General features: G+C 34.3%; 1 protein-coding gene across 6 annotated transcripts in view; it reads left to right on the forward strand.

The window, feature by feature from the left end:
* FSTL5 (follistatin like 5) overlaps positions 1-26725 on the forward strand; it is a 1137298-nt gene that overhangs the window by 790007 nt on the left and 320566 nt on the right. For all 6 annotated transcript variants that reach the window (XM_047857444.1, XM_047857446.1, XM_047857448.1 and 3 more), the window contains exon 7: positions 1615-1735. In XM_047857444.1, the coding sequence (XP_047713400.1) occupies positions 1615-1735 (121 nt within the window). The remainder of the gene's footprint in view (positions 1-1614; positions 1736-26725) is intronic.

The following is a 26725-nucleotide window of genomic DNA, read 5'->3' on the forward strand; positions in this document are numbered from 1 at the left end:
AACATAGAAGTGTTCCCCAAAGGGTTATTAAAAAAAATAGTCAATAGCATCTGAGAATCTTTTGAAACTAGTATCACTGATCTGCTATTGATATAACAAAGAAAGTCTGGATTCACACTGTGAACACACAACAGAGCTTGTGCAAGCTGGCGTGGAAATCTGCAGTGAATTATTTGAATAAAAAACACATTATATTTAAAAAATCATTATTTTTAACTTAAAATGATTACTTTTAGCTATGTGTTATATGTTGTCTTACATCTAACTATGTGTGTATGTGTGCATGTATATGTGTGTGTATGTGTGTGTGTGTGTATACATGTCTATAAATATGATCTTCACAATAGCCATAAGAGATAAATGTTACTATCTGTTATTCCTAACTGAGGAAAGGTTAAATAATTTGCCAGAAATTATAGAGCTATATTAAGTGCCATTGGCAGGTGCAGAAGCCAGAGCTGGCTGACTTCAGAGCTTGCATTTTCTAATTACATGCACCACCTTTTAAAAAAAAAAAAACACACACACTACTGGCACCGGGGTGGCTCAGTTGGTTAAACGACTGACTTTGGCTCAGGTCATGATCTTAGAGTTCATGAGTTCGAGCCCCACTTTGGGCTCTGTGCTGACAGTGAGGAGTCTGCTTGGAATTCTTCCTCTCTCCCTCTCTGCCCCTCCTCCACTTGAGTTCGCTGTCTCTCAAAATAAATAAAACTTAAAAGAAGATGAAAAAACACAACTATAATGCACAGCTCCAACAATGTGAAATACTGTTTCTGTATGTGAGAGAATGTGAAAAGCTATGGACACAGCTATGCAGCCACCCAGATGGATAGGAATGTTTGAAAAATCTTGGGGAGCTCTTTTATGTGAGACACAATAGTCAAATCAGTAGAGTGTAAAAAAGCTACTGCCTCAGTCCATAGGACAGAGCACAGAGAAGAAAAGCAGTTTGATGATTTTTCTCACCCACACTTGGATAGATTTTAATCATCAATTGGTGCATTAATTCTCTCTGGCTCCTGGAAACAGTCATTTGCTTAATAGCTCTTTTGTGACCAAGGGAGTTAATGCACAATCCCAAATGGCTTAACTTCCAGCTGAGGAGGAGTTTGGGCAGAGAAAAAAAAACAAAACATCTAACTTCATTTTTCACAAATAATTTGAAGATGAAAGTTGGAACAAACGATCTCACTATTTTTGTTGAGAAAGAGCCCTGTTTTCTTTTGACAGAGGTCACTGAGACGTAGGAGGCAATTTTCATGTGGAGACATTTCCTTGAGTCAGTATAAATGGAGCAAAGAAAATGAGTGAAATACAAAATGTCCTTGTAAAGCTCAGATTTTCTGGGACCTACTATGAGATTTTTGTATTAGAAAGTTTGGACAATTCTAAGTACCTATCTTAACTTTTTAACTTTATATCTTTGGAATGGTTCAAAATAATTGTCCAGTAACTGAAAATCAGCATTTTTCATAGGTTCAGTTCTTTGCCCTACTGCAGACTTAAAATGACTGCAGACTTAATAATCACTAAGTGATTATTATGTATGATTAATTATGCTATAGAAATGTTAAGACGGTTATAATTGTATGGTTATAATTTCCTTGTCAGGTGATAAAACAGGAAGAACTTGGCAAGGATCTTTCTGATTGTACTTTGTATGATCTACTGAAATACGATGATTTTAACTCTGACAAGCACCTGGCTCTTGAAGAATTTTATAGAACATTCCGTGAGTATAATATTCATTCTCTAATTCCTCTTCGTTCATTTTCCTGTTTCTTTACACAATCCAGAATGTTGCTTGATCTGAGAGTACAGGCTGTTTTTAAATTAAGAGAAGTGGTGTAAGATAAAGTGCTGCAGTGTACTGAAACATATGTAAAAGTTAAGGGATGCAGTAATCCTAAAATGAAAAGCTGGAAATATTTGATAACCCTGGATATCAGTTCTTACTGATTCTCATTGAAAACGTGAATTCCACAATGCTGTTTTTAAAGTTTGGGGGGAGTAGTAGCACTTGACTAGTTTTCACTGTATATAGAGAACAATTTAATTATTTACACAGTGACTTTTTGTTTTTCGTTTTTTGTTTTTACACTATAGGGAAACCAAGGTAGATTAATAGAGTTTGCATATATGTTAACAATAATTAGCATAACAATGGAAAATTGTATTTATATTAAGGTACTTTGGAATAATTTATGTATGTTTAAATTGCTTAAATACTTCTTAAAATCGACTATTTATGCTTTATAAAGCATAAATATGCTTTATATGCTTTATATGATTTATGATTTGTATATGCTTTATAAATCATAGGTGAAATATGATTTATATATGCTTTATAAGTCACCAAAGAATCAAAGCTCAACAGGATTTAAGTCAGCACTGAAACCAGTATTTTTTTCTATCTTTCTATCTTCAATGTTATATATATGCACATTTATATATTGCTTTCAAAAAAGACAGGAAATAGGATATGTACTTGATGTAAAAAGATCTCTTTTGAATTATGCCTCTTCCATCTATCAGTGGTCTGATATTACGGAAATTACTTAAATTCCTGAAAATCCATATAAATATGAATAGTAATGTTCTTGTCATATGATAATTTTATATTAAAACATTAAATTAGATTTTATGTAAGTTTTGAGAAAGCAAAATAATATATGTGAAATAGTTGCAGGTGATGAAGCTTTAAGCCAAGATATCAGTATGCTCTTCAGATTTAATTAAATTACATTTCCATTTCCAATTAAAAGGCAGGATAGCAAGATGCAGAGTGACTCTATAAACAGTTAACCCCTTAAAAAATGTCACAATCAAGGATAGACACCTTTCAAAGACAACAACAGGAAAGCAGCATTATTATTCTACGTTTGTAGAAAGAAATTGAAACACAAAGAACTTAAGAACTAAGTGGCTGAGTTTATAATCAAAGCTATGTCAGACTGTGAAGGCTTTGTGTTTTCCACTAAACTTCACTCTGTAATAGGAATTATTTTGTGTACTTATGGTGGCAACGAGAAGATATTATGGTTTATCAGAAAAGAAATTATATTTATATTCTTCTATATCTATATTACATTAATATTGTCATATATTAATTTACAAATACCATATATAAGCTAGAAAGAGATACACATCACAGAAGGGACTACATAAAATATTAAGTAAGTTAGAATATAATCTCATTTGGGAAATCACGAAGACTTTTTGAAGGTGGTAGCAACTGAATGTGTCTCCAGGATGAGTGGATATGGACTTTGGGCAATAAAAGATAGGAAACTGGACAAAAAAAGTATAGCATAAATAAAAACTCAAGTGCATCACATACCAGGGTATTTACGGAAATTAATTCAACTGTAAGGTCTGTTCCAGTATTGAAATTCTATGAAAATATATAAATTATTATTATTATTTTACTAACTTGTTTTATTAAACAATCAGTCTAATCTACCAGCTCCAATCTCTCACCCTTCTACTAGGCGGATACTTGGGTTTGACTAAATAAAAGTAATTGAAACTTGTAGCAAGAGCAGAACATATTTTTAATGGCATGCAATTTATCAAGCATCAGTAAGATAATTAAATAGATGTTTGTGAGAATTTTTATTAAAAATATTGTTGATGAAATGGTGGAGCTAGAAACTAAAACAATAAAAATAAAGTAGGAATCATATGTTATTTTTATGACAGTACAGCAAAGACTGAATAATGATCCCTGGCAATATCAGTAAATAAGAATCTTGTCTAGAATGCTGCTGCTTACCCTATCACAGGGAAAAAATGATACTGTGTTTTGAGATATGATTTGATGTTGCTAAGGAAGGCAAGGTAGATCAGTATATTGTTCTGATAAAGAAAATTTTGCAATTCAGAAATTTGTATCATCAGTAAAAGCATTCAATAGAGAAATAATAAAATGTTGTCTGTGAAGGAGCTAAATTATACTAGAAACTGTTGAAGTTGGATGGAAAAAAATCTATATGATTTGGGTTAACTCTTAGAAGTAACAATTTTATGGAAATTATATATAGTAAAGGCAATGAATTTAATGAATGTTGTAATGTTTCTGCCATGAGGTCAAAATTATGCATCACACCCAAGGTCTACATTTTTAATATTCTGAGCCATAAAGAGATATTAAGTAATGAAAGCACTTGGCAATCAGCAATCGTATTATGAGCTTTTTTCCTTTTTGTGTAATTGCAAAACTATCCCTTAACAATGATAAAATAATGTTCATGTAGTCATTTAGAGAAGATAATGTTTTTCTAAGTAATGCTGGAATTATATGGAATATTTTAATATTCTTTGTGGTCTTACCAAGCGATTTTCTGGAAAGTATCACATTTTCAGTGTTGCACCTTGCTTAAATTGGTCATCAGACTATATAATGATCCCTTAGAGGTAGAAGAACTAATTTGTGTGGATAGTGTCTAGATTAGCAAAAAGTATTTATACTTCTTGAATAGAAAACATGTATCTATTTCTTTCTTTCCATCTATTATAATACTTTACAACTAAACCCAATTTGGCTTTGTGAAGTTTAGTGGCAGGCCTTTAATAATGGCATAATTTCAAAAAGTCACTGCATTATAAAATACTAAGGTAGTGTCATGAATAAAAATGTGTAACAATAGTGAGAAAAGCAATCTATTTGAAAATCATGTATTAAGTACTTATGTGTATAGAATGCTGTGATAGTTAAACCAACTTAGAAAGATTGTTTTCTTTCCCTTAGGAATATATAATCTCAGACAGACAATGATAAAAATGACAGATCTAGTAAGGCTAAAATAATCTTTTTTTTTTTATATCCAGAATGATTCCTCCAGATAACTCTTAAAATGAAAACCTAGAAAACTAAACAGTCCCTAAATTAATGTTCAAAAGAATAAACGAAGTCCAGAGAAGTTAAAAAACAAAAACAAAAACAAAACTTCTCTTAATCCATTAATTATTTACTGGTAGAGACAAGAATAGACAGAGTTGCATTATATTATTCTTTCTGCCATAGTATAAAATGGAAGAAAGAAGAGCAAAATGTAACGTGCAAACAAGAAAAGGTTAATGATAAAAAATAGTACATTATCAACCATTATAACACTAGTAAATTGTTATTACAGTTGGTAATAAGGTTTTCTGTAAAATAGCCTTTTTTTCCCCTTTTTGGGTAAGAAGAGGGATTATTTTAATATTTGACACAGGCATTGGATGCTATTCTTAATTTTTCTCCAGAAATTTGGGTATTATTAAAAAGATATTTAAAATAAATTCTCAGTGTGAGCATCAAGCATTCTAAACCATGCCTTGTTTTATTAATAAATTTGGAAATCTATTTTATGGGATCAAATAAATTTTAAATGAGGTCAGTGACACAGTTTTGAATACTTAGAGGAAATACTAAATCCTCTGGTCAGATGGCAAATTCTTTCACCCAGGCCTTTTGTTGTCTTGAATAATTTCAGTTAAATGTATAGATTTTTCAGTGCAAAGGTTTCTTATAGAATTAAAAATGAGTAAACAGTGCCATTATTGACCATAAGGACTTGAATTAACATATGAGAAAACAGCATTTTATTTTCTTCGCACTCAAAATTAAATTAAAATCTTTGATTGTTTGATTTGCATGGAGCACTATATTTTTGCCTTAAGTCTATATAGGTAAATGCAATTTATTTGTTATCAAACATGACCATACACTGAATTGAGGCATTTAATTTTCATAAATGATACTCAGATAAATATATGTTTACCTATTTTTGCAGTCAAACTCAGTTAAGATAATAAATTTTTATTAAATGATTATTGGTTTTAGGAATTAGTTGTTTTTATTTCTAGCTAACAAAAAGTGGTGCAATTGGCTATCCAGAGAAAGAATATTTGTTTTGAGAATGCTTTCTATGTACTTTATTTTCTGAGTTAAATTATAAATTGCTCTGACTATAGTGCTAAGTCTTAAAATTATATGAAATGAAGAGTTTGCAATTCTGATAGATTCTTAAAATTCCATTAAATGGTTATGAGTTGCAGTTCCTAAATCCACGTACAAGTCCTTCAAGATATGTATGTATTCTATTAGTTCAAGTTCTAATGTTACACTTAAATAAATCTCTATCAATTCTAAATGATCTTTATGTGTGGAAAGTTTCCTAAAGAAATGTGCTTCTACTAGGCATGAAAAAATTAGTTTTTTGCAAGCATAATGCATCAACTGTGAGCATTTATATTGAAACTAATTGTATAATAGCTCTCTCTCCATTCTTAAAAAGAATAGATAATTAGGATTCTAAAATTTTAAAATACTAAAAAAATACATGGCACAGTTATTTTAAATTACCTAAGTATTCATGATTATATTTAAAATGTCATATTTCTTTATATGAAACACTTCTTAATGGAATATAGATTTGATAATGACATTATGAGGAAAAAATCATTTTCTAGGAAGTCACAATTTCTATAATAAAAATATTACTTATTGGAACCATCTAATAATCACAGCAATGAAATATGAATATTATATTAATATTCATAGATTTTAGGTCATTAGTATATGAAAGACATTTATTTGAGAAAAATAACAGAGTTTAGTGAGAAGAATTAAAACTATTACAGTAATATGGGTTAAAGGTGAAAGGGTCAGGATTAAAAGAGAACAGTAATACAGAGAGGTGGTCATATTTGGGCAGTAACTTACAAGCAGAATCATTTCAACTTGAGTGATTACATATACATGAGATAGAGACAGTAGGGTCAAGGATAATGTCCAGCTATCTAGCTTGCATACTGAGGTGAACAATGGTACTATTTATTAAAGTAGGGCACACAGTAAGATAAGCAAGTTTGGGAACATATACTGAGTTGGATTTTCAGCATATTGGCATATTTACATAGAAACATTTGGTTGGAGAATATTGTGGCCTAGATCTCAAGTAGGAGTTCAGGGACACAAATAGAAATATGGGGCATACAGTTAAAACCTGCGCTGGCAGGTAATGGGGTACCCAAGGTGAGTATGTAAAGACAAAAGAGATGAGCAAAAGAGCAACAGGGAACTAAAATTTAAAATTAAGTAATGAAATTAAAAATCAAACAAACAGGGGCACCTGAGTGGCTCAGTCGGTTAAGTGCCTGACTCGATTTCGGCACAGGTCATGATCTTATGGTTCATGAAATCAAGTCCCACCTTGGGTGTAGAGTGCACAGCCTGCTTGGGATTCTCTCTCTCCCTCTCTCTCTGCCCTCCCCCACTTTCTCACATACACATGCACATGCTGTCTCTCCTAAAATAAATAAACTTTAATAACTTAATGAATAAATAAAAACAAACAACAACAACAAAAACAAAAATGCTTAGAGAAATAGGGAATAAACCAAAGGACTATGTATTTATAAAACTTTACTAGAGTTTGTTGATGAGCAATTTCTATGACTGAGTTCAAAACAAGAGATATATGACAGATAAAGAAATGGCTACCAGTTTTGATCACAAGGAGGTGTGGGTGACTTTGGTCACAGCACTTTCAACGGAGATGTAGGGGTAGAAGCAAAAGTTCTGGGGGTTGAGAGGTTAAATGTAGGGGAAAAAAGTAAAAGAAAAAAATGTGGAGGAAACTAGTGGAGCACACAAGCATACATCAAGTATATATTTAGATCAAATCCAAAATAGGTAACTCGTATATGGTTTTAGTAGTTAACATGATGGTTGCCTCTGGAGGAATTGGTGGGTGATGGGGTGAGAACACAAGGTGAGAAGAAGGCTTCCATGGTACTCACAGCATTCTACTTTTTAACCTCACAAAAATCCCACACTCATTTGGGAAATTCTGTATTAGACATTGCTACACCTACTATAGCATAGGCCCATGTACAGATCATTGTAGTAGGAGACCTCACAGCAACTTAAATTGCCTAGCACATGGGGGAAATAACTTTTTTACTACATACTGTGATTAAAAAAATTAACTCACTTGTTTGTATACTTGTAATTTTCTATGTTAGAGTTTATAGATATGCCCTGACAGTTTAGGTAAATAAAGGTCAGCATCATTCACTTACAGGTAATTTCCACTTTATGTTCTAAGTTCTTTAGACCTTTTAGGGAAAGGACTGTCCAAAATGATTGCTGAGACCCAACCTATAGACACATATTCCAAAAGGACAGATTTTGTCCTAAACAAGATAAATTGCACATACCAACTGTTAATAGACAACAGGTAAAGCAATACCAACTTGAAGTTTAATTTTAAAAATAATGAAAGTCTTATTTTTTTTTCCATTTGAAGATGACCCTTCCCTCCAGATTGCTAAGATTATCTTAATCTTTTGTAGTTAGTGCACATTTATGTTTCTCCTTTTACCTATAGCCTCCATAATGATTTCTCACTGGTAGTTTTCTCACTGGTAGCCTCCATAATGATTTCTCACTGGTCACTTGCTGACCTAACTACTTGGAACTCATAAAAGCAGAAATAGGTATTTTAGCTTCTCTTTTATTTCAAGTGAAAACCTCGTATTTATTTCTTAAAGTATTGACTCTGTGTCATATAGATATTGAGAGTAGGGCCTTTTGTGATGCAAAATAAAATTGAAATAAGAAACAATAAAATAGAAATTGATTAATCGTTCTTATTTTTCCATGCTGTACCCTGTCTTGTCAATCATGACTTAGTGGATCTGACTTAAAATTACTTTCCTCTGACTTCAGCATGGTGTTCAGCAATAGAGTTTGCCTAAGGCTGTTTTGGACTTTCAAAATCATTTCTGTAATTCATGGGTACTTTGGCTTTGTTAACCCCGTGTTCTTTATACTAATTTCTCAGAAACTCCTTGAATTGAGCCTTGCGTTGTGCTTCTGTGGTTCTGAGCTCTATCTGGATGGCATCTTCTTCATAATGGAGTTCTTGTGGAGATCGCCAGCTTCACTGCTGCCCCAGTGTCATTTGGGCACGACGGTGTTGCTGCAGCCTGGCATCAAGGCCTTAGCTTCAATTTACTGTATCTCAGGGACACCTGGATAGCTCAGCCAATAGAACATAGGACTGATAATCTTAGGGTCTTAAATTCAAGCCCTATGTTGGGTGTGGAGCCCACTTAAAAAAAAAATAGAAAGTATCTCATATTTCTGAACTGAGTTTCTACCAGTGGGATTTGATTTTAACTGACTAAATCTTGTTCAATAATTTAAAACAATTTGAATGTAATGTATCATGTTTTAATTTGTAGCTGTTTTTGAATTCTCTAGTTAAGGTTAGTCTGAGAATGCATTTCATTTACATTTACCAGGTGAAAGTTTCTTTATAGGATTCTGCTCTGTCAAATGATCCACCATGGAGACATTTATCTACAAAGTGAATGTTATGATATATAAAACCAAGTGCTTTTTAAATAGATAAGATAATCATACATGTTTAGGCAATTAATCTTTAATTTTTTTTAATTCAAGGATTTGAAAGCTAGCACTTAGAAAACACATTTTTGTTAAATGTATTTTAATATATAGTTGTTATTACCTTCACATTTTTTTTTAAACCAGCCAGAGGCTTATCCTCTTAGTTAAGAGAGTTCTATCACTTTCATATTGTGGTCACATGGCTATAACCAGATAAAACAAGAAGTTTTAAGTAGGCCTTATCAATATCATGTAGAAACAATAAGACTTAAGCTGTATAATATTAGTTTGAATCTATTTGTCTTGTTAAAAAAGAGGAAATGAATCAGAACAAGAGAAATGGAATTTTGAATTTTAATAAATTTTAAGCCAAATCACATATTAATAAAGTTTGGCCAACAAACTTCAATTTTATTAAGTACCATAATTCCATATCCTTTTTAACAATGACAATTTATTTTGGTTCTTGTAGTAGTTAAAACAGAAAGGCACAAGAGAGAAAATAGGAATCAATTTTAGTTCCATCATTTAGGTATAATCACTTTGATATACATATATGCACATTTTTTTATGAAAATGTGACTATATTATTATATCCTCAAGATTTACTTTAATTATTCCTAATTTTAATTAATTAGGGTAAGATATCTCACTATTGATTAGCTTAACATATTTTTAATGGCTTGCATTGTGTGAAGTTACCATAATTATAAAAATTATAATCATAACACTCCATTTATTACTATTACCAAGCTATTATTTCTCTTTGAAGACCAACATTGTCCATTTAACATATAATACATGCAAAAATGGTAGTCATCCTAGAAACGTTTAATTTTCTAGCAGTCACATTAAAAAAAAAAAAGAAACAAGTAGGGTGCCTGGGTGGCTCAGTAGGTTAGGTGTCCGACTTCAGCTTAGGTTATGATCTCCAGGTGGGTGAGTTCAAGCCTAGTATCTGACTCTCCTTCCAACACAAAGCCTGTTTCAGATCCTCTGTCCCCACCTCACTCTGCCTCTTCCCTGCTTGCACTCTCTCTCTCAAAAATAAATAAACATTTAAAAAAACGATTTAAAAGAAACATGTAAAATTGATTTTATTAACACTTTATTTATCCCTATAGACCAAAAAAATATTATCACAACATATGATCATTATGAAAATGAAGGAAATACATTATCGTCTCTTCCTATCAAGTTTTAAAATCTAGCATATATTTTATTTTAATTTATTTATTATATTGTACTCATTTTTTAATTTTATATTTTGATTTATATTAGGATATTATACAATTTTCAAATTAACAACAGAATATTTTTAGTATGTGATTTTGAAGCATAACGAAATATAAATCTAGCATATATTTTACACTTACAACATATCTCATTTCTCATTTTGGGCTATCTACATTCTGAATGCTCAGTAGTCATTGACTACCATCTTGGACAGTATTATATTAGAGTGTTAAAATCTCTACCTAAAATTCTATTCCAGTGTTTCTATAATAAAACTGTATTTATTCAGGGACAACATAGGTGTGTATGTAGGAAATCTACAGTTTCTATCATCTATCTATCTATCGATCTATTTTTTATGATTAAAGTATAATCGGCATACAATGTTATATTAATTTCAAGTGTACAGCATATTTATTTGACAATTCAGTTATTTTGAATAGGAGGTTAAGCACATATTCTACTTGTAAATAAACAACAGAGTATGAATTTCATGCTAATATCTATTTTTCAGGAAGCCAGAAAGGTACACATTTATAGGATAAATGTAGTCATCTAAGCAACATAATTATATCCTCAACATAAGTAAGATGTCTATTTTAAAAACATAATTCAATAATATATATTTAATGCCACCCACCTTAAACCACTCTCTCCCAAATGTGTTATCAAAGGATCATTTAAATCATATATCCTCTGCCCACAGTTAGCACCTTAATTTTTTTTTCTGAATTTTTAATAATCTCATTCTTAAGGTCTATTTTTCCCCTCTGATTTAAATTTTTTTTTTCAACGTTTATTTATTTTTTGGGGGACAGAGAGAGACAGAGCATGAACGGGGGAGGGGCAGAGAGAGAGGGAGACACAGAATCGGAAACAGGCTCCAGGCTCTGAGCCATCAGCCCAGAGCCTGACGCAGGGCTCGAACTCACGGACCGCGAGATCGTGACCTGGCTGAAGTCGGACGCCCAACCGACTGCGCCACCCAGGCGCCCCTTTCCCCTCTGATTTAAAACAAATGCACCAATCATATACATCTTCCAGTGAGAAGCTGTTCAATCTGAGAATGAAAGGTATTACTGAGTGAGTTTAGTCTAACACTAAGCAATGAAACACTTTCAAAGAGCCTGTAAGACCTTATGCACCACAAGGATTAATGTTTATATTCATTTTTTTTTGAAGTATTAAAAACAGCTCTGGAGTACTTTTACCTCTGAGAATCCTAGGGGATTTAATGCACTACACTGAACATAACCCAATATTATTTAATGCTTAGGAGTTACTGAAATATCTTGTAGTGCCTCAGGGTCACCACAATAAAAGAAAAATGCATGTACATATGTAAGTATTTATTGTTAACAAGGTATATGCCAAATACCTTATTAACACATCTTACAGTTATTCAGTCCTGATACTTTGTATGGCAATTCCTCTTACAGATATTCCAAAACCAATAACAAATTAGTTTGTAACAAACACTTTAAGAATTGACAGAATAAATTAATACACATCCATTGTTATACTTTTATACAAGTAATTGATTCGATGAATATTACCTATATAAATTATATATGCCTGACACTGTGTTTAGTAATGCTCAATCTTTTGATTGTTTATTTTATTCAAAAACAGTCTTTCATTTCTTAAGGAAATCCTATTACAACTCTCTCCCTTAGTTTATAATAGACTTACAATAAGTCTGTAGTAAGTCTTAGTATAAGTTTATAATGGACTAACTCTGTAGTGCTATATGATGAATGAATATTTAGCATAATCTATCATTGATATCATTAGCAGATTTTGGAATGATAATTTCTTATAAAATATATTTATCTTATAATTCTAATGAATATTCATTATATCTTTAGGTGACGATTTAAAAAATAGATCAAGGAGTACCTGGGTGGCTTAGTTGCTTAAGTGTCTGATTTCGACTCAGGTCATGATCTCATGGTTCTTGGGTTTGAACCCCACATTGAGTTCTGCACCGACAGTGGGGAGCTTGCTTGGGATTCTCTCTCTCTCCCTCTGCCTCTTTCTCTCTCTCTCAAAATAAATAAATAAACTTTAAATAAAATAAAATAAGTAAAATGAAAAGTAGATTGAAATTAAATAGATTTCTTAACAAAGAGGGAAAGGAGACATTACACCAAGTGCTGTTTAGCTGCCTGATTGAGGATTTTGTGAGGCATGGAATACTATATATCATCTGCAATGTGCTCACTGGGTAATGTGTTCATCCTAATGGAAATTGTTCCTATAAAAAGGAAGGAAATTGCAGTAAACTTGTTACTGATCATTTAAGTAATGCAAATAGGCCCTTGGTGGTGGTGACCAGATAAGATGGGAAAAAAGCATCAATGATGTTTAAAGCATTATGGAAGCTACAGATTGCAAATCATCTTGAGAGGTAGTTTACATTTATAGCAACTGCCTGGAGGACAGAGTAGGATAACTCTTTCTTCTGACTGTTGCTATAATTGGTCATTAATTATAGTAATATATTATTAAATAAATAAGAAAATTAGACATTTTAGTATATGGTATATTGTACTTCGTCTATTCCTAAAAGAGAAATATTTTCAACTAAACATAAAATTTAAAAAGACAAGATAGGATGAAAAAAGGGGAAAGCAAGCCAGAGAAGCAGACAGAGAGACAGACAGTGACATAAGAAAAAAGACAGAGAAAAGAGATTGAAGAGAGAAAGATGCAAGCCAGGCAAAGAAGAGTAAGTGTGGTTTATTTTATGCAAGTATTTTGTAGTTTAAAACTTAGCTGTTCAGTGATCCAGGGGTACACTTTTACATATTTCGATTAATATTTCCATTACAGTTACTAACTTTATACACAACAACCAACATGTGTTATACTCTTATGTGACATTCACAAGGCTAGTCACTACAAATATAAAAATAGATAAGAAAGCTTTCTTCTCAACTCCAGGAAATTATACAGAAGAAAACAATTAGAAAATAATATGGCATGGATCAAAAGTGACTTGTATAAAATACTAGAAAAAAAAGGCCACTCTAAGGGATGGATTCTAAGCAGAAATAACTTCTGAATTAAGCATACCCTCATACAGGAGTTCTGGATGAGAAAATGAAACCATGTGCTTTTCTGCTAGGCAGAGCATATCAGCAAAGACTGAGGTGTGGGAAATTACAAGCAATGTCAGAGTTGAGGGAGATGGAGTGAAAAGGGGGAATTAGTAAAAAAAAAAAAGCTCAGGAGGGAACTAAGAAGAGCTAGATTTTGAAACTCCATGAATGCAATATTGAGGAACTGAGATAATCTGTATAGTGGTAGGCAAGAAAGATACTGGTAGAAATATGGAATTGTCAGATCTAAATTTGGAAAGATCACTTAGAAAGCTGAGAGCAAAAGGCAGTTAAGAAACAAGATTGGGCACATTAGTGCAATCAGTGGTGTGTTGAAGTCAGTGATTAAGTTTTCAGAAATTTTACTGTTGAGTTGATATCATTGAAGACTAGGAAGTGGCCCATGGTGGGAACCTTTACACCACAGACATTGATTAGTGCTACAAGTGAAAGCCCTACCCCCAATTCCAAACCCACTCCAGCTCAGAGATCTGCATTGTTTTCGTTTTGTTTTGTTTGTTTTGTAATATTTACCAGAACACTACTGACTAAAGGCTGCAATCCTCTAGTGATAAATTTTGAGAGACTGAACAAGGATAATTGGGTAATTAAGAGGGTGTTGATTAAAAAAATATGTATTTAAAAGAAAAGACCTAAAACACTAAGGCTGACAATTGCTAGAAAAGAATCTTAGAAGATACACATTTTGCAATCCAAAATTAGTAATAATCAGATCAATAAAATTGCTGTGATCTATAAAAAAGACATCTAAGAAAGTTAATTCGTGATAATTCTTGTTTTTTTTCAACTTCAAATTCAAAAATATTCTCTTTATCTCTAGAAATCTTAATGTGGCATTTTATTGTAGTATAAATAATTTATATATGTGATGTAATAGATTTTTGACGATAGAAAGAAGTCATGAGCAATTTGTTACAAAATTTTTGACCTACTAAAGCATAAAAAGTATACCAGTCTTTTTTGTTACTGATGAAAAATGGAGATTGAAATGATACAAACTAAATTAGATTAGCAAACTAAAGATCTGAACTAGTGATTGCCTTTAAATCATTTCCATTGACACAATTCATTTTATTAGAATAATCTTTTATAAGAATTTCCTATGTTAGCAATCTGAAAACTACCTAAGTGACAGCTTAACGTTTCTTTTAATGACTGCATCTTTGCTATAATATATGAGTTGGTAACATTTTCTTTGATAGCAAGAGTTTATCTTACTTCTATATTGAGTGAGATTATTAATTTATGGGTTGACACATTTCTCATATAAAGGATATTATTTTTGTGACGTCTCATTAAAAGTGCAGATTATTTTCCTGCCCTTTGTAGATATTTTGGCACTCAACTAAAAATCTATAATTAAATATTTAACACATTTTAACTATGTTTTAACAACAAATGAAAGTGCTATATACACCACTCCTCTATAGACCCGCTTGTTATTATCACCCCATATTGTAACTGAACAGCTTCATATTAATACTATGTTTGAAAAAGATTTCATATTACCACTGAATTCTTAGACTTCATAACTTAAAAAGTAGTACATTTTCACATAGCTACAGCTGTACAAAATAAACAGTGCCAGTGAAAGATGTTCATGTGACATTATACAGCTTCACTTAGTCTGTGTTTTTTCAGTCTTTGGGTTGATGAACTTTTTCATATTTTGATTTCAAACTTGACTCATCAAGTTATTACTTGCTGAAATATCAGGATATTTGAGACATTATTGTAGTTCAGGGAAATAGTAGAATCGATCAATTTTAATTGAGGTTATTCTTCAAGATCCAGCCCATGTGGTCACTTTTTATGCTGTATTAGCAGAGAACTGCATTCTTTTCTCCAAAACCACTCAGTCTCGGTTGCTGCGAAATCTAATAAGGCAGAATACTTGTATCTGATATTTCCTATCCCTAATTTTATAGCTCATTTTATAGTTTGTGTTACATGGCCTTTTACTTTTTTTTGATGCAGAGACAGCTATTCGAAAAATATTGATACCCCAAATTATGAAACTTTGATTCTAATAGTATATAACTATCACCATACAGTATCGATTGAAAGAGTATAGTTATATTTAGAAGAAATATAGTGCTAAAATTTTTAGTGTATATAAACTGAAAGAGCTTATAAACAATTTCATCAGGTTTTACTTCTAATTTTAGCTGAGACAGGATATCAGAGTGTTGAGAAGTGGCCTGTGCCAATCGGATCATTAAGAACTATTAGGTTTCTTGTAGGGACTACCAGAGACCTCAAATAGCTGGAGATGGACGAAGGCCTAATGTCACCTCCCTGGTAGAAAATGCTTGCTTTGCCACCAGGTGATATTAGATGTTGGTATGTATGGTGGAATTTGGCGTGAGACTTCCTTGAATCTTTCATCACAATTTCAGAAGTAGAAACAGATAGGGATGCTGGGGTGGTTCAGACAGTTAAGCATCCAACTTCGGCTTAGGTCATGATCTCAAGGCTTCTGAGTTTGAGCCCCGCATCCGGCTCTGAGCGATGGCTCATAGCCTGGAGCCTGCTTCAGGTTCTGTGTCTCCCTCTCTTTCTTGGCCCTCCCTCGCTTACACTCTGTTTCTCTCTCTCTCAAAAATAAACATTAAAATAAATAAAGAAAAAATAAGTAGGAAAAGTTATAATTAGGAACTGAGTTATATCATCAGTGTTACCAATCCATGTTATAATGTTATAGGAAATAAAACCCAACATAATAATAACTGAAGAAAGGTAAAAATTGTGTCAGCTTTGACTATATTGATTCATTGGACCAAGAAGTATATATTTATATGAGTTGATGCATAATTATTTTTTTTTAATGTTTATTTACTTGTTCCTGAGAGAGAGAGAGAGAGAGAGAGAGAGAGACAGAGAGAGAGAGAGAGTGTGTGTGCTGGAGTGGGGGAGGGGCAGGGAGAGAGAGAATTCCAAGCAGACTCCACACTCTCAGAGCAGAGCCTGATGCAGGACTTGAGCTCATGAATCGTGAGATCATGATGTGAGCCAGGATTAAGAATCAGATGCTGACTGAGCCACTCAGGCACCTCTTGAAGGTATAATTAAATCACAGTTATAAAATTGTGGTGCAAACTGATTTCTTAAATTAGTTTGATAGGATTCTCAGAGAGTGTTACTGTCCAAAAAGTCTACACAATGATGTACTCATTCCTTATGCAGCTCTGACCATATGCTTTTATTACTCTTGATTGTAATGTGAACAAAGCATCTATTAGTGAAAGAACGGAATAATTTTTTTAATCTTGTATTTATCATATTCTTATAATAGTGATAGAATTTGCACCTGGCTGAGCATAACAGGTAAGTGGCTCTGAATTTTTCAGTGAGCTAAGCAAGTAAATTTGCACAATGGATTCCACTAGAAGAGAGAAAAGAAGCATATTGGACTCTAAAGAATCTGCTACTTTTTACAAACCTAGATTTCAGCTAAAACATTGTATCAGATGCAGCAGCATAATTCTTCACCTTGAATAACTTGTGAATCTTATTTTACTTATCTATCCATCCAAAAAGCAACCTGTGAATTTACAGCTTTAAAAAGCAAAGTATATTTATATTAATTTTCATTTGTAAACATTTCTGAGGTTATGGAGGAAGATGTTGCAAATGTGGTAGATTAAAGTATATCTGCAAGACATTCCATATTCATGATTTAGAAGACTTCACACAGTTAAGACGCCAATACTATCCAAAATGATCTACAGATGTGATGCATTTACTATTAACATGCTGACAGGGGGATTTGTTGTTTGTTTGGGGGGTATTTTTTTTTGCAGAAATAGAAAAAAATCCATGCAAAAATTCATTTGGATTTCAAGGGACCCTGAATAGCCAACATTCTCTTGATAAAGAAGGAGAAAATTTGAAGTCTCATCCCTCCTGATTTTAAAACTTAATATAAAGTCATAGTCAAAGCAATGTGGTACTGGCCTAAAGATAGATACATGAAATAGAATGGAGAACCCAGAAATGAACTCTCACATACATAGTCAAATTATTTTCAGCAAGAACACCAAGGTCATTCAATTGGTAAAGAAGAGTCTTTACAACAAATGGTGTTCAGAAAACGGGGTATCCACATAAAATTAAATTAAATTAGATCCTTAACTTATACCATCTTAAAAAATGACTGAACATATATGAAAGGCTTAACAGTAAGAACTAAAACTATAAAAATATTTGAAGAAAATGGGGAAAAAATATGACATTGGATTGGGCAGTGGTTTCTTGGATACGATACAACAAAATAAAAAAAAATAATAAATTGGACTTCATCAAAATTAAAATTTTTTGTGCATCAAAGAACATTATCAATAGGTTGGAAAGGCAACCCAAGGAATGGTAGAAAATATTTGGAAATCATTTTTCTGATAAGAAGTTAATATCCAAAATATTTAAGAACTGCTGCAATTCAACAACAACAAAACAATGACACAATAATTTAAAAAAATGGGTAAAGTATTTGAACGATATTTCTCCAAAGAAGATGTACATAGGCCAATAGGCACATAAGAATATGTTTATTATCACTAATCTTTCAGGAAATACCAATCAAACTCATCATGAAATACCCTTTCATATCCATTAGGGTGGTTATTATTTAAAAAAAAAACACAGGAAATAAATGTTGACAAGTATGTAGAAAAATTGGAAATGTGTGCATTGCTGGTGAGAATCTAAATGATACAGCTGCTATGGAAAATGTTAGATAGTCCTTGGAAAATAAACACAAAATTACCATATAATCCAGCAATCCCACTTCTAGACATATATTCACAAGAGTTGAAAGCTGAGACTGTGGAGATATTTGTATATCCATGTTCATAACAGTATCATTCAAAATGGGAAAGATGTGTCCATTAATGGATGATTCAATGAACAAAATGTGGTATATATGTACAATAGGATATTATTCAACCTCAAAAAGTGAAGAAACACTGACACATCCTTCAAAATGGGTGAAATTTGAGAACTTTATATTAAGTGAAATAAGGCAATTACCAAAGGACAAATATTATATGCTTAAACTCACATGAAATATCCAAATCCATAGAGACAAAGTAGAATGGTCTAGGATGAGGGGAAAATTAGTAGTTGGTACTTAATGATGGGGTGGATGATGATGATCATCTCACAACAGCGTGAATGTATTCAATACCACAAAAGTATAGATTTAATAATGATTAAAATGGTAAATTTTACATTAGGTGTATTTAGTAACAATTTCAAAAGATAATAAAACAAATATATCTGCAAATACTTTGTAAAGTATATGCAAATAATTAAAGGATACATTGATTTTTACCATCAATATTTTTATTTACTAAGTAGAATGGAGAATTTTCTAAGCAGAATTTTATTTACTAAGTAGAACACTATTGCTTTATATGTCCAAGAAGCAAGAAGCAATTAGCTATCTGTTATGAGTCAATTTTCTTTATTTTAGTTGATTGACATCAATAAGTACATTGCTAGAACTCCCCAGGGAATAGTGACAGGTCATACATTCCAGCAAACCCATCCTTTTCTTTGCATTCACACTTACCTTTTCTTCATTATCTCTAGCTACAATACAAAGAGACATTATCTACCTTTAATCCCTTGTAATAATGTTACTTATACAGGTTTGTACCGAATTTTTTCTTACCTCCTGTAAAATCTGAGTCTCAAAATAATTCTTTCTCTATAGTATACCTCTATTCTCTCCCATTAGGATGGCTACCTTGCATCAATAGTCTTAAAGGTAAGTTTCTCCCCATCATATGGCATGTTTTCTTCCAACTGTTTGTATTCTCTTATCCAAACTTTTACACTTGCTTATACTTCATGTTCCTTTTCTTACCTTAAAACCATATTCCCATGTCACCGCTCCAGAGAAAGTGCTCTTGCCAGTGTGAATGCTAACTTGCTTATTGCCAGACCCAGTGAAATGTTTTTAGTCCTTATTTTACTTGATGTCTCCTCAGTATGTGAAATTGCACACTATTCCCTCCAATTTAAATGCTTGCTCTCCTAGTTTTGTCAGTCACCATATTTCCTGGAAATCTATATATTTCTGGTCATTTGTCACTTTCCTTTATTGAGTTCCTTTAGTAATCACATTAAGATGGAGGTTCTTAGTAGTTCTACTCATATAACCCACTGTGCTCTGGTGCTTATAATCTATACCTTGTAATAATGTAATGCACACCTCCAGACTAGAATCTTCATAACAACAATCATTCTTAGACCACTGGATAATGCCGCTTGGATTCTCTTCATGCATTTCTTTTTTTATATTAAATTTATTGTCATATTGGTTTCCATACAACACCCAGTGCTCATCCCAACAGGTGCCCTCCTCAATACTCATCACCCACCTTCCCCTCCCTCCCATCACCCATCAATCCTCAGTTTGTTCTCAGTTTTTAAGAGTCTCTTATGTTTTGGCTCCTTCCCTCTCTAAACTTTTTTTTTTCCTTCCCCTCCCCAATGGTCTTCTGTTAAGTTTCTCAGGATCCACATAAGAGTGAAACCATATGGTATCTGTCTTTCTCTGTATGACTTATTTCACTTAGCATAACACTCCAGTTCCATCCACGTTGCTACAAAAGGCCATATTTCATTCTTTCTCATTGCCATGTAATATTCCATAGTGTATATAAACCACAATTTCTTTATCCATTCATCAGTTGATGGACATTTAGGCTCTTTCCATAATTTGGCTATTGTTGAGAGTGCTGCTATAAACATTGGGGTGCAAGTGCCCCTCTGCATCAGCACTCCTGTATCCCTTTGGTCAATTCCTAGCAGTGCTATTGCTGGGTCCTATGGTAGGTCTATTTTTAATTTTTTGAGGAACCTCCACACTGTTTTCCAGAGCAGCTGCACCAGTTTGCATTCCCACCAACAGTGCAAGAGGGTCCCTTTTCTCCACATCCTCAACAGCATCTATAGTCTCCTGATTTGTTCATTTTGACCACTCTGACTGGCCTGAGGTGATACCTGAGTGTGGTTTTGATTTGTATTTCCCTGATGAGGAGTGATGTTGAGCATCTTTTCATGTGCCTGTTGGCCATCTGGATATCTTCTTTAGAGAAGTGTCTATTCAGGTTTTCTGCCCATTTCTTCACTGGATTATTATTTTTTTTTGGGGGGGGTGTGGAGTTTGGTGAGCTCTTTATAGATTTTGGATACTCCCCCTTTGTCTGATATGTCATTTGCAAACATATTTTTCCATTCCGTCAGTTGCCTTTTAGTTTTGTTGATTGTTTCCTTTGCTGTGCATAAGCTTTTTGTCTTCATGAAGTCCCAATAGTTCATTTTTGCTTTTAATTCCCTTGCCTTTGGAGATGTGTCAAGTAAGAAATTGCTGCGGCTGAGGTCAGAGAGGTTTTATCCTGATTTCTCTTCTAGGGTTTTGATGGTTTCCTGTCTCACATTCAGGTCCTTTATCCATTTGGACTTTATTTTTGTGAATGGTGTAAAAAAGTGGTATAGTTTCATACTTCTGCATGTTGCTGTCCAGTTCTCCCAGCACCATTTGTTAAAGAGACTGTCTTTTTTCCATTGGATATTCTTTCCTGCTTTGTCAAAGATTAGTTGGCCATACTTTTGTGGATGTAATTCTGGGGTTTCTATTCTATTCCATTGGTCAATGTGTCTGTTTTTGTGCCAATACCATGCTGTCTTGATGGTTACAGCTTTGTGGTAGAGGCTAAAATCTGGGATTGTGATGCCTCCTGCTTTGGTCTTCTTCAAAATTACTTTGGCTATTCGGGGCCTTTTTTGGTTCCATATGAATTTTAGGATTGCTTGTTCTAGCTTCAAGAAGAATGCTGGTGCAATTTTGATTGGGATTGCATTGAATGTGTAGATAGCTTTGGGTAGTATTGACATTTTGACAATATTTATTCTTCCAATCCATGAGCACATAATATTTTCCATTTCTTTATATCATCTTCAATTTCCTCCATAAGCTTTCTATAGTTTTCAGCATACAAATCTTTTACATATTTGGTTAGGTTTATTCTTAGGTATTTTATAATGCTTTTGGTGCAATTGTGAATGGGATCAGTTTCTTTATTTGTCTTTCTGTTGCTTCATTATTAGTGTAGAAGAATGCAACTGATTTCTGTACATTGATTTTGTATCCTGCGACTTTGCTGAATTCATGTATCAGTTCTAGCAGACTTTTGGTGGAGTCTGTCGGGTTTTCCATGTATAATATCATGTCATCTGCAAAAAGTGAAAGCTTGATTTCATCTTTGCCAATTTTGATGCCTTTGATTTCCTTTTGTTGTCTGATTGCTGATTCTAGACCTTCCAACACTATGTTAAACAACAATGGTGAGAGTGGACATTGCTGTCATGTTCCTGAACTCAGGGGGAAAGCTCTCAGTCTTTCCCCATTGAGGATGATATTAGCTGTGGGCTTTTCATAAACGGTTTTTATGATGTTTAAGTATGTTCCTTCTATCCCGACTTTCTCAAGGGTTTTTATTAAGAAAGGATGCTGAATTTTGTCAAATGCTTTTTCTGCATAGATAGACAGGATCATATGGTTCTTATCTTTTCTTTTATTAATGTGATGTATCACATTGATTGATTTGCGAATGTTGAACCAGCCCTGCAGCCCAGGAATGAATCCCACTTGATCATGGTGAATAATTCTTTTTACATGCTGGTGAATTCGATTTGCTAGTATCTTATTGAGAATCTTTGCATCCATATTCATCAGGGATTTTGGCCTGTAGTTCTCTTTTTTGCTGGGTCTCTGTCTGGTTTAGGAATCAAAGTAATTCTGGCTTCGCAGAATTAGTCTGGAAGTTTCCCTTCCATTTCTATTTTTTGGAACAGCTTGAAAGGATAGGTATTATCTCTGCTTTAAATGTCTGGTAGAACTCCCCAGGGAAGCCATCTGGTCCTGGACTCTGATTTGTTGAGAGATTTTTGATAACCAATTCAATTTCTTCACTGGTTATGGGTATGTTTAAGTTTTCTATTTCTTCCTGTTTGAGTATTGGAAGTGTGTGGGTGCTTAGGAATTTGTCCAGTTCTTCCAGGTTGTGCAGTTTGTTAGCATATAATTTTTCATAGTATTCCCTGATATTTGCTTGTATCTGAGGGATTGGTTGTAATAATTCCATTTTCATTCATGATTTTATCTATTGGGGTCATCTCCCTTTTGTTTTTGAGAAACCTGGCTAGAGGCTTATCAGTTTTGTTTATTTTTCAAAAAAACAACTCTTGGTTTCATTGATTTGCTCCACAGTTTTTTTTAGATTCTATATTGTTTATTTCTGCTCTGATCTTTATTATACCTCTTCTTCTGCTGGGTTTGGAGTGTCTTTGCTGTTGTGCTTCTATTTCCTTTAGGTGTGCTATTAGATTTTGTATTTGGGATTTTTCTTGTTTCCTGAGATAGGCCTGGATTGCAATGTATTTTCCTCTCAGGTCTGCCTTGCTGCATCCCAAAGTGTTTGGATTCTTGTAGTTTCATTTTCATTTGTTTCCATATATTTTTTAATTTCTTCTCTAATTGCCTGGTTGACTCATTCATTCTTTAGTAGGGTGTCCTTTAACCTCCATGCTTTTAGAGGTTTTCCAGACTTTTTCCTGTGGTTGATTTCAAGCTTCATAGAATTGTGATCTGAAAGTGTGCATGATATGATCTCAATTCTTGTATACTTATGAAGGGCTGTTTTGTGACCCAGTATGTGATCTATCTTGGAGAATGTTCTATGTGCACTCGAGAAGAAAGTATATTCTGTTGCTTTGGGATGCAGAGTTCTAAATATATCTGTCAAGCCCATCTGATCCAACGTATCATTCAGGGCCCTTGTTTCTTTATTGATCCTGTGTCTAGGTGATCTATCCATTGTTGTAAGTGGAGTATTAAAGCCCTCTGCAACTACCACAGTCTTATCAATAAGGTTGCTTATGTTTGTGAGTAATTGTTTTATATATTTGGGGGCTCCCGTATTTGGCACATAGACATTTATAATTGTTAGCTCTTCCTGGTGGATAGACCCTGTGATTATTATATAATGCCCTTCTTCATCTCTTCTTACAACCTTTAATTTAAAGTTTAGTGTGTCTGATATAAGTATGGCTACTCCAGCTTTCTTTTGACTTCCAATAGCATGATAGATAGTTCTCCATCCCCTCACTTTCAATCTGAATGTGTCCTCAGGTCTAAAATGAGTCTCTTGTAGACAGCAAATACCTGGGTCTTGGTTTTTTTTATCCATTCTGATAGCCTATGTCTTTTGGTTGGAGCATTTAACTCATTTAAATTCAGTGTTATTATTGAAAGATATGGGTTTAGAGTCATTGTGATGTCTGTAGGTTTCATGCTTGTAGTGATGTCTCTGGTCCTTTGTGGTCCTTGCAATATTTCACTCACAGAATCCCCCATAGGATCTCTTTTAGGGCTGGTTTAGTGGTGATGAATTCCTTCAGTTTTTGTTTGTTTGGGAAGACCTTTATCTCTCCTTCTATTCTGAATGACATACTTGATCAATTAAGGATTCTTGGCTGCATATTTTTTTCTGTTCATCACATTGAAGATTTCCTGCCATTCTTTTCTGGCTTGACAAGTTTTAATAGATAGGTCTGCTACTAGTCTTATGGGTCTACCTTTATATGTTAGAATGTGTTTATCCCTAGCTGCTTTCAGAATTCTCTCTTTACCCTTATATTTTGCCAGTTTCAGTATGATATGTCATGCAGAAGATGGATTCAAGTTACGCCTGAAGGGAGTTCTCTGTGCCTCTTGGATTTCAATGCCTTTTTCCTTCCCCAGATCAGGGTAGCTCTCAGCTATGGTTTGTTCAAGTACACCTTCAGCCCCTATCTCTCTCTCTTCCTCTTCTGGAATTCCTATTATATGGATATTGTTGTGTTTGATTGCATCACTTAGTTCTCTAATTCTCCCCTCATACTCCTGGATGCTTTTATCTCTCTTTTCCTCAGCTTCCTCTTTTTCCATAATTGTATCTTCTAATTCACCTATTCTCTCCTCTGCCTCTTTAATCCTAGCTGTGGTCATCTCCATTTTATTTTGCACCTCATGTATAGCATTTTTTAACTCCTCATGACTATTTCTTAGTCCCTTGATCTCTGTAGCAATAGATTCTCAGCTGTCCTCTATACTTTTTCAAGCCCAGCGATTAATTTTATGAGTATTATTCTAAATTATTTTTCTGTTATATTGCTTAAATCGTTTTTGATCAATTCGTTACCTGTTGCTACTTCCTGGATTTTCTTTTGAGGATAATTCTTCTGTTTCGTCATTTTGGATCGTCCCTGCGGTGGCGCAGAAATGCAGGGCACTTCCCCTGTGCTGTCTAGAGTAACTTGCATTGGTGGGCGGGGCCGCAGTCAGACCTGATGTCTGTCCCCAGCCCACTCCTGGGGCCACAGTCAGACTGGTGTGTACCTTATCTTCCCCTCTCCCAGGGGCAGAACTCACTGTGGAGCGGTGTCGCCCCTGTCTGGGCTACTTGCACACTGTCAGGCTTGTGGTGCTTCTTTGATGGGATCTGGTGTATTAGCCAGGGTGGATCCGCAAGATGCACAGGGGCAGAAGGGGCAGGCTTAGCTTGCTTTGCCCTGTGGGAGGGGCCCTGCAGTACCAGGAGAGAGGCAGACCTGTCAGAGTGATGGATCCACAGAATATCAGCGTTGGGTGTTTGCGAGGTGCAGGCACATTCGGTGACAGGAACTGGTTCCCTTTGGGATTTCAGCTGGGGGATGGGAGAATGAGATGGCGCTGGCCAGCGCCTTTGTTTGCTGCCGCCAAGGTGAACTCTGTCTTCCAGGGCTCAACACCTCTCCCTCCAGGTGTCCTCTCGGCATCCAGCTCTCTGAGCAGAGCTGTTGACTTATAACATTCCAGATGTTAAGTCCTGCTTGCTGTCAGAACTCACTCCATCTGGCCCCTCCACTTTTGCAAGTCAGACTCGGGGGCTTTGCCTTTCCAGGCAGGCTGCCCCTCCACTGCCCTGCTCCCTCCCACCAGTCTGTGTAGCACGCACTGCCTCTCTGCCCCTCCTACCCTCTTCCGTGGGCCTCTTGTCTACGCTCGGCTCTGGAGAGTCCATTCTGCTAGTCTTCTGGCAGTTTTCTGAGTTATTTAGGTGGATGTGGGTGGAATCTGAGTGATCAGCAGGATGCGGTGAGGTCAGCGTCCTCCTACACTGCCATCTTCCCTCTCTTCTTGCATTTCAATACCATTTCTGCAAGCCTAAGTTCACTCTTTGTGTCTTGTCAAAGCTGACTCTGTGTATGCATCTCAGAGCATGGCATCACCTTGTACCAAGTTGCTAAAGCAATACAAATACATTCTCTCCCTTATCCTTGTTTCTTAAGGCATAACAAAATCCGTGTTGAATCGCTCTCTTAAAAAAATTAAAATCTAGGGTCACCTGGGTGGCTCAGTCAGGTAATCTTACTTCAGCTCATCATGATCTGAAGTTCAGAAGTTCAAGCCCCGGGTCAGGCTCTATGCTGAGAGCTTGGAATCTGCTTGGGATTCTCTGTCTCTACCTTCCCCTGCTCTGTGTGTGTGTGTGTGTCCTAAAAATAAATAAATACACGTGTTAAAAATAATTAAAATCTACTCTCTTTTTTATGTCATCTCTATCAGTCTCCTCATTCAGGTCATCATCCTTTCTAAACAGATAATGCAGCAGCTTTCTGCATGATCTTCTTGCATCCATTGTTGCCCCCTTTTAATCTATTCCCTTTACCAGAATATTCTTCCTACAATGCAAAGCTTATCCTGAAATAATTTTTAATGGCCTCCCAATCCTCTCAAGTTATTAAGTACACTCTTCTTAACAAGTTTATCTCTAAAATAACTAGCCCTTTCATTAGTCTAATAGTAGTCAGAGTTTTTTGTTTTCTTGCTTATTTTTGTTGTTTCTTCATTTAGTTTTTTCTCACA

The sequence above is a fragment of the Prionailurus viverrinus genome, chromosome B1 (assembly GCF_022837055.1).
Source record: "Prionailurus viverrinus isolate Anna chromosome B1, UM_Priviv_1.0, whole genome shotgun sequence".
Classification (NCBI taxonomy): Eukaryota; Metazoa; Chordata; class Mammalia; order Carnivora; family Felidae; genus Prionailurus; species Prionailurus viverrinus.